Genomic DNA, 7,616 nt, shown 5'->3' with positions numbered 1-7,616 from the left:
TGCACTATCATCCTTTCATTACATTTAATTCAAATACAGAAAGTACATGTCTGTGGTGTACACTTTAGTTTTATTTTAAGATGTAGATACAAAAAAAAGAGTCCTTTATTGCCTTTTCCAAAGCATTTGCATGTCTAGAAAAATAGCATGCATTTCGTTTGATTGGTGATTTAATCCAAGACTTTTTACCTGTATCCACAAGGCAAACTGTGACACTTTACTACTTAAAACACATATACTGATACTTCTACAGTTCTAAATGTTTTGTTTGGGAAAATACACTGACAAAAAACTATTCATATTGAATTAAGGAGTTGCTTTCATTTGAACACTACATAGAGATAATACTGACGGAAGCTCATGATTTATGATTATTTAATGAAATCCTAATATGCCTGCCTCCAAGCGGATTCCCACCAGAATTAACCTTGTGTTTGTTGTCCTCACAGAAAGGAATAATTTGCCTTATTTTTTGTCATATTTGTAATGGTGAAGCAGTATGTATTTCAACATAGACATTGTATTTAACCAAGAGAGGTACCATGGTGAGGTTAAAAAAAAAAAAAAAATATATGGCCTGGCAAAAACAACACCAGCACATAGAACGTCAAACACAGAAGTTACAAAAAACTTCCATTTGCTAAATAATTGCTCCTTAAATTTGGGTAAGAAGTGTATATACTGCGTCAAATGCTCATACAACAAAAGAGAACACAGATTATTGATTGACAGCTGATTCCTGTTCTTTAGTCAAGACACTAAATGGCAGCATACTTTGTTCTGGGAAAGTTTATCCTGCTCGATTTACAGAACGAGGAGTCTTGAAAGTCTGGAATTATCAAGAAACCACAAACAGGGATTAGATGTATCAAAAGAGGAATCATACCTGATTATACAAAGATTATAGAAGTGTTCCCCATAAATCTAATTCAATAACAAGAAAGCAGCTTGTAGTAGCATGAAGATTATTTAAAAAAAAGAGCAAAAAGATGTTAACATCTGTTCTTACTTGTCTGTCTTGATTTGTTTTCCCTCTTGTAGTTGGCGTTATTTCTGCTGAGATATTCAACCAATGGAAAATAAGGACACAGGCAGTGTGAGATTAGAAGCTAATAAACAGTTTTTCAACACTCTGTATGCCCCGAGATATGAATTTGCTGTATGAAAAATATTTTTTTTTTACCCACAGCCAGAAAAACAATCTGGATAAGAGATGTATGGTATAAAAAAATAGTGTAAATAGGGCCTAAAGGTTTAGAAATAGACATAGAGTTCAAGAAAACAGTTAAGGTCTCCACAGCGCATGGAGCGTGTGTGTATCTTCATCAGGGAATATGAAAAGAGTCTTTGATCCACTGGTCCCTGGAGTTGCTGTTGGGTGGAGGCAGAGACAAGGACGAAGAGGACAGAGGCTGGGAGAGGACTCCTGTCTCCCCCTGATCTTCATCCTCCTCCTCCTCAGAGGAACCATTATCAGCACTGAGCGAGGCCTCGGACAGGAACGAGGAGCCCTTGTACTCCTGGATGGACTCATGGAGAGACCACAGCTGGCAAAGCAGAGACATGTCGAGCTGACGCAGACCCACCTGTTGCACACAAACACAAAATATCTGTTCTGGCTATTCAATATTTATTTTTTGATACATCTGATCCCTATGTGTGGTTGTCTATATCCACAACGTTCCACTTCTGGGATTACTCCGTTGCTAAAGGAAATGAGTGTCTTTATTTAAAATCCTAGTGGCCTCTAGCCTGAGGGTAGAAGCTCCTCCTGAGCCTCTCGGTGCTGGCCTGGTGTATCCGGTGACTTCTATCCAACCGCAACAAGGAGAAAAGGCCGTTAGCCGGCTGGATATAATATTTAATGGTCCTCCTAGAATATTTCTTGCAGCACCTGGTGGCAGTGTCTATTGTGTGTTCAGCCAATCAAACCCCTCTCTGCAGGGCCTTCAGTACCAGACAGTTCCCTGTCTATCATGTCCTCAGTATTTGAGGGAAAACCTGGAATTTCCTCAGGTGTCTGAGGTGAAACCTTTCTCACTGCTGAGTCAGAATGCAGTGCCTGGTCAGGCAGACCCTCAGTGATGTGGATCCCTTAAACCCTCTCCACTAAGGACCTGTTGATATTAAAGGGGGCGTAGTTTCTTCCCTCCTTCGTCCCAAAGTCCACTATCATCTCTTTAGTCTTGCTAACATTATTAGGTTTTCCATACACTAGCGCGTCAAGTCCTCTATTTCGTTTAAGTAGGTCTTTTCATTGTTTAATCAGATTATACAAATGTTTTAATGACATAATGAATAACGAACGAGGAAAGTTTAAGTTTTACAGTTATTTGAAAAAGCTAGTCAGTGGACCTTGAGTTAAGATTATATTGTCAAAATCATTTAACATCATTGTTTAAATGCATAGGTTTTCTTTGCATAGCATATTAAAGTGGTGTACTAGCTAAGCTATTTAGACAGAGACAGGAGACATCTTACCATCTCTTTCCGCAGCAGAGCCAGAGCAGCGCCCAGACCGCCCGGTTTGCCGTGACCACGCGGCGCGTCCCCGCCCCCCCGGCTGATGTCGGCCTGTATTCGCGCTCTCTTGCTGTGCACCTTCTCGATGTCCCTCCACGACCCGCCGCTGGAGTTCAGGATGCCGCTCAGGCCTCTGGGCAGCGGCGGCAGCCCATCCACCGAGAAGACACCGCCCACCGGACAGTCCGCCGCGCTGCGCCGGCCCCCGTACATCAGGACGCTGCAAACAGCAGACAGCTGACTCAGCACGAGACCTAACGCCACGCTTTGCGCATGGATCGATAATGAAAAAAATCACTTCCCAATGCGCATACAGTCTAAATAATGCTGTCTCACAATCACCCAGAGGTGCTATTGTCCTCTTTCCCAGCAGTAGCGGTGTCCCAAGTATCGAAAACAGGCTTTTCAAAAGGCAAAAGCCAAATCTAGAGTAGAAGCAGTGAATTCCGAGTTAGTGCCAGGCTTCCTGGCTTTGTTTTGTTTCCTCTCCTTTGTGTGGTCGAGTTCACCGACACAGACAGCCCCGGCTCCGCCCGGCAGTGACCGCGCCACGCCCCGGTACAGTCTGCGTTAGGGGAGAAAGGGCGACTGTTAGTTGTTTGTTTGATTTAACTGAAATACTGCTGAGTCACGTTTAGACACAACACAAAGAGTTACACTCAGTTCTATCTTACACTGACAACCTGAACTAGCCCACGTTTGGGTAGACCGTTAAAATGATAAATTGGCCACGCAAATAACCAAACTAATGAATGAGTCTGTAATTTAGCGTTGAAACAAAGATGCACAAGTACAGCTGCACACATACCTGTGATTAACAGGGCACGCTTTAAATAGAAATGCACTTTACATGTTTATTGGTATCCATGGTACTTGTTTAAATGGTGTGTTCTAATTCAACTTCATAGCATTGCGTTTCGCATTTGGCGCCCTCTTGTGGAAAGAAACAAACTGCAGGACTCCTGACCAGGCAAAGTTTTATTCAGGTACATAGTCGAAAAATACTAACTGCCTCGAACAACACTGCAGCTGGCCTTTATCTAATATGAAGTGATGTCTATTAATGTACAGTGCACAGTGCATTTGCTCTAGATGGTTTAACAAAGAAAGAACTATGAGTCTGACTCCTGAATGTTGCCGTTTCAGCTGCGCATCACTGAATCACATGACTAATCATCACCATCATGTATCAAATATATTTACAATAAAAACCTCACAACTGACAGCACACAATAACATCACCAGAGGGTCAGTGACAACAGAAATCCCCCTCGGACTAAACAGTAAACTGAAAATGCACATCTGATCAGAGGACTGGTGTGTTTAACAACATAACTGCAGACTATTTTAATAAATGACTTACAGCCTAGTAGTATGTTGTATATCAGCACAGACACTTGCTTGTGCAGACACACAATTATCCAGACATTTGTGCACTGGGGTTTTTAGCTTTTGTTTGAATTTTGCACATTTCTTTGGATACTACTGAATAACCAATCAGAAAAAATCTTCTCCAGATGGTAAATAGGTAGCCATTTTGGAGTAATGAATCAAAGCCAATCAAATAATAAATTAGCAGTCTTTTACTGTAGAATATAGATTACATCTTCTTTGAAAATGTTTAATGGCCAGATGGTTTTAAATTCATACCAATGACGAATGTGCATTTAGAAATGTTCAGTTCTTATTACACCATAACTTACAAACTGATAGTGACAGTCAAATGTTAAAACATTTGTACTTAAACATATTATGAAACAATGTAACATGATATTTCTGCCAGTCTGGTAACTCAGGAGTGAACATTTGACACTTTAATCTTATTTCAAGTGCATTTCCTGACTAATTTAGAATTCAGCTCTATGCAAGGATCCAGTCAAGGAGACGCTGCAATGCAGCTAACCCGAGTCAGTAGTTCAGGACTGAGGCAAGTAAAAACAGCATTCCCGTTAATCCAGGGTTTCAACCTTTGCCATGGGGGTTACTGGCTAAGCTCCTTGAGGCTGCGCAGCGAGTTGGCACAGCTGGCGATGAGGCCACAGAGCTGGATACTTGATTCCAGGGAGGTCGAACTCTGTAGCTGGTTAGTGGCCCAGCGAAGTTTGGTTAGAATGGCTTCCTCTGCTTCTTGCAACACAGGTTGGAGGCCAGCGGGCTGTGGAAGAACTGGGGGGCGAGTTGGTGCCAGGGATGGGGCGGGGGCAGGAGGTGAAGCAGATGGGACAACAGGTAGAGGCAGGAGAGCTCTCCCCCCCGCAGCTGCTCCCTCACAGTGCTCTGGTCTGGGCAGAGGAACTGACACACTTGCCTGACTGCTGCTGCTGGGGCCTTCATTGATTTCAGGGGCCTGGGACAGTGCAGTGGACTGGGCTGCGAGCTGTCTCTCTCTAACTTGGGACAACGCTGCCTGCGCATTTAGAGCTGAGAGGATTGGAAAAAAGACATTGGAAAAAAGCACAATATAAATTTACAAAAGGTTTAAGAGGAAATAGAGGAAAAAAGACTCAATAACACGTGCATTAATTGTGAATGAGTGTATACCAGGGTTGTCCTTGTCAACATCAGAGTCCAACTCCTGACATGAGACGCAGTAGTTTTTCTTCTGTTTGTCCTGGAGAAGAATAGTCTGGAAACACAAAACTAACTTATTTCAACATGTTGCACAACCCCACCTTTTCTACATTATTAAGACGCTAGCACAATCGCTGCATGAAAATCCACTTCGCTCACCCCACACACATCACAGCACTCTCCCAGCATCTTGTATCCTTTGAGCAGGTAGTCTCCCATCAGCTTGCTGATTTTGTCTTGTCGCTCTCTGCGAGCCTGGATCACCTTCATCTCTGCCTCTGTTGGAGGCTCCCACTCAAAGTCCTCGTCACCTGGGATCAATAACAAAGTGCTGATTTAATTACACGTTGTCCTAGCCCCACACACACAGTAATGTAATGTACTTGTATCCTTACAAAAGTCAGTGGTTTTGCTGTGATGACACAGCCCTTAGCACTGCTGTGACATGTGTGTAGCTAGATGTTGTCTATTTATGTTACCCCTTTGCCTATTTTATTCGATTTTGGAAACACTGGTGCATTATTTAGAACATTTGTACACCACACGGTTTCGTTAAAGTTTTATAAAACGTGATTAGCATTGCCGCAGTGCTATGCTATGAAATTATCATTAGCTAACTAGCAAACCAACGGGGCTAACGGTTATCTATATGGTGGTGACGACAAAACTTAGTAAAAATAAAATTACACACGATAATCACTGCCTACATTTACGACACATTAGTTCTTTATCAACAACACAGGTGAAAGGGAGACATGTCAAAGTTAGCTCGACTATAATGTCATAAATTCACAAACCTCCATTCAGAGCCATGTTGCTTCAGCGCTACACGTTGTGCGTGATGACGTCATATCCATGGTCCAGTGCAGTGTCGTCGTCTTCTTCTTCTTTGAGTTTTTTTTTCTTTTGAGGAAGTTGGCATCCTTAACGTTGCACTCTACTGCCTTCCTCTGGATAATAGTCTTCATTAATTGGAAAAATTTAGTAGTGCTCATAAAAACAAGTAGGCTGTCAATTTTCTGTCTTACACACTTACTCCACACTTTTAACACTGGTAAACTTGTCACTATACCTATTTGATCTTTGTCTCCTTCTCGTTGTCGTCCCCTGTCTCTCCCTCCGCCTCCCCTTCTCTCTTCCTATTGTTGGCATCCATTGTTCAAAACAGGTATTCTGACCTTTGACCTATGCATAGACCTATACTAAAGCAGTGATTGGTTAGTGTTCAGTTAAGCATAGTGTTTACATATATGAGGAATGTGTGTGTGTGTGTGTGTGTGTGTGTGTGTTTGTGTGTCTGGTAAATAAGTGTTGGATTTTGATTGGTTGTGTTTGGAAAAGGAAAGCCGGTCACTTCCTGTTAGATGTTTATGTATTAGGTAGAGAATTGTGTGTAGTGTTTTGAGAAAAAGTGTTTTATGCAATTTAAAACTGAGTGAAAGGCTGAGAAATAGCTATAGTTTTTGCACTTTGAGTGAGAGATTTCAAAAAGCATGTGACATGAAATGTGTTTGTGTGTGAGCAGTTGGAAAAAACTGTACTACTGTAGAGTGCAAACAGTGTTAGCTCAGCAAACAACGCGCAAATGCAAAATACTGTATCCAGTACAGATTACAATTACAGTAAAACTGTCTGAAAATATCTGAAAACAACTGGAAATACAGTACAGAAAATACTAGACTTACCTGCTCCATTTTTAGTGCTTGAACCTGATTGGTGTGTCTACAATTAGGCAATCATGTGTTTACGCACCTGATGGCTGTGTTTCACAGATCGACTCATAGGTGTGTTTGTAAATCTCAATGTGTATTGTTTTGCGAAAAGTGTGCTTATAGTGGTGCACATCTCCTTGTTGTTGTGCTCCTTTAATGTAAGGTTTTGATAATTGTGTAATACAATAATTGTACTACAATTTCAGAGTGTAAGCAATCAGCAATATGAGTCATGATTTGGTTGTTTTTGGAAGCAGAAATTCTAGTATTTTATAAAAAAATAATCAAACTCCTAAAAGACTAATGGGGATTGGGTAAATAATTGATTATCCAACACATGGACACACTGGAAAAAATAAACATCTACAATTTTCAAATTTTTAATGCTGTATATCTACTTGCTAAACAAGAGCTTTTTTCTAAACCTTGTGTTTTGTACTGGTACATAGTATAGAATTGGGGCACTATAAAGATGTAGAGAAACACACACAAAGAGACTGTGTTTGAATTTTTCAGTACCGCAGAGACAGAGACACAGAGGACGTCCTTAAGTTTGGCCTCCCCACTAGTTTACCCTTAACCGCTCTGCATGAAGTCATGTAGCTGTGAAGGCTTTCAGACAGGGAAACTTAGAGGTACTTCTTATCTAACATCACCCCCCCCCCCCCATTTATGTAAATATCTGTAAATATACTGTGACAATTTAAAGAATGTAATGTAGTGAAAAACTTAATCTACTGCATGAATTGTGTGTGTGTGTATAATCAGCTGAGACAGAAACATAAACAAAAAAAAAACCACATCACATAA

The 7,616-nt window shown here is 41.2% G+C and overlaps 2 protein-coding genes across 3 annotated transcripts; both read right to left on the bottom strand.

Moving 5' to 3' along the window:
* Window positions 1–625: 625 nt before the first annotated feature.
* fam89b (family with sequence similarity 89 member B) lies at window positions 626–3,121 on the bottom strand. The gene is made up of 3 exons (XM_034889146.1): window positions 2,860–3,121; window positions 2,482–2,743; window positions 626–1,586 (listed from the first exon to the last, which is right to left on the bottom strand). The coding sequence occupies exons 2-3, from the start codon at window positions 2,734–2,736 to the stop codon at window positions 1,326–1,328; spliced, it is 516 nt and encodes a 171-aa protein (XP_034745037.1). The 5' UTR covers window positions 2,737–2,743; window positions 2,860–3,121; the 3' UTR covers window positions 626–1,325.
* Window positions 3,122–3,483: 362 nt separating this feature from the next.
* Window positions 3,484–6,049, bottom strand: znrd2 (zinc ribbon domain containing 2). 2 transcript variants are annotated; one of them, XM_034889144.1, is made up of 4 exons: window positions 5,892–6,049; window positions 5,254–5,405; window positions 5,065–5,149; window positions 3,484–4,944 (listed from the first exon to the last, which is right to left on the bottom strand). In XM_034889144.1, exons 1-4 carry the CDS (start codon window positions 5,905–5,907, stop codon window positions 4,505–4,507), a joined length of 693 nt encoding a protein of 230 aa, XP_034745035.1. In that variant the 5' UTR covers window positions 5,908–6,049; the 3' UTR covers window positions 3,484–4,504. The 2 variants fall into 2 exon arrangements, with proteins under 2 accessions (XP_034745035.1, XP_034745036.1); XM_034889145.1 differs by lacking the exon at window positions 5,892–6,049 and adding an exon at window positions 5,490–5,841.
* Window positions 6,050–7,616: the final 1,567 nt, after the last annotated feature.

Source organism: Etheostoma cragini, chromosome 13 (assembly GCF_013103735.1).
Source record: "Etheostoma cragini isolate CJK2018 chromosome 13, CSU_Ecrag_1.0, whole genome shotgun sequence".
NCBI lineage: Eukaryota > Metazoa > Chordata > Actinopteri > Perciformes > Percidae > Etheostoma > Etheostoma cragini.
This window is presented reverse-complemented; position numbering and strand designations above follow the sequence as displayed.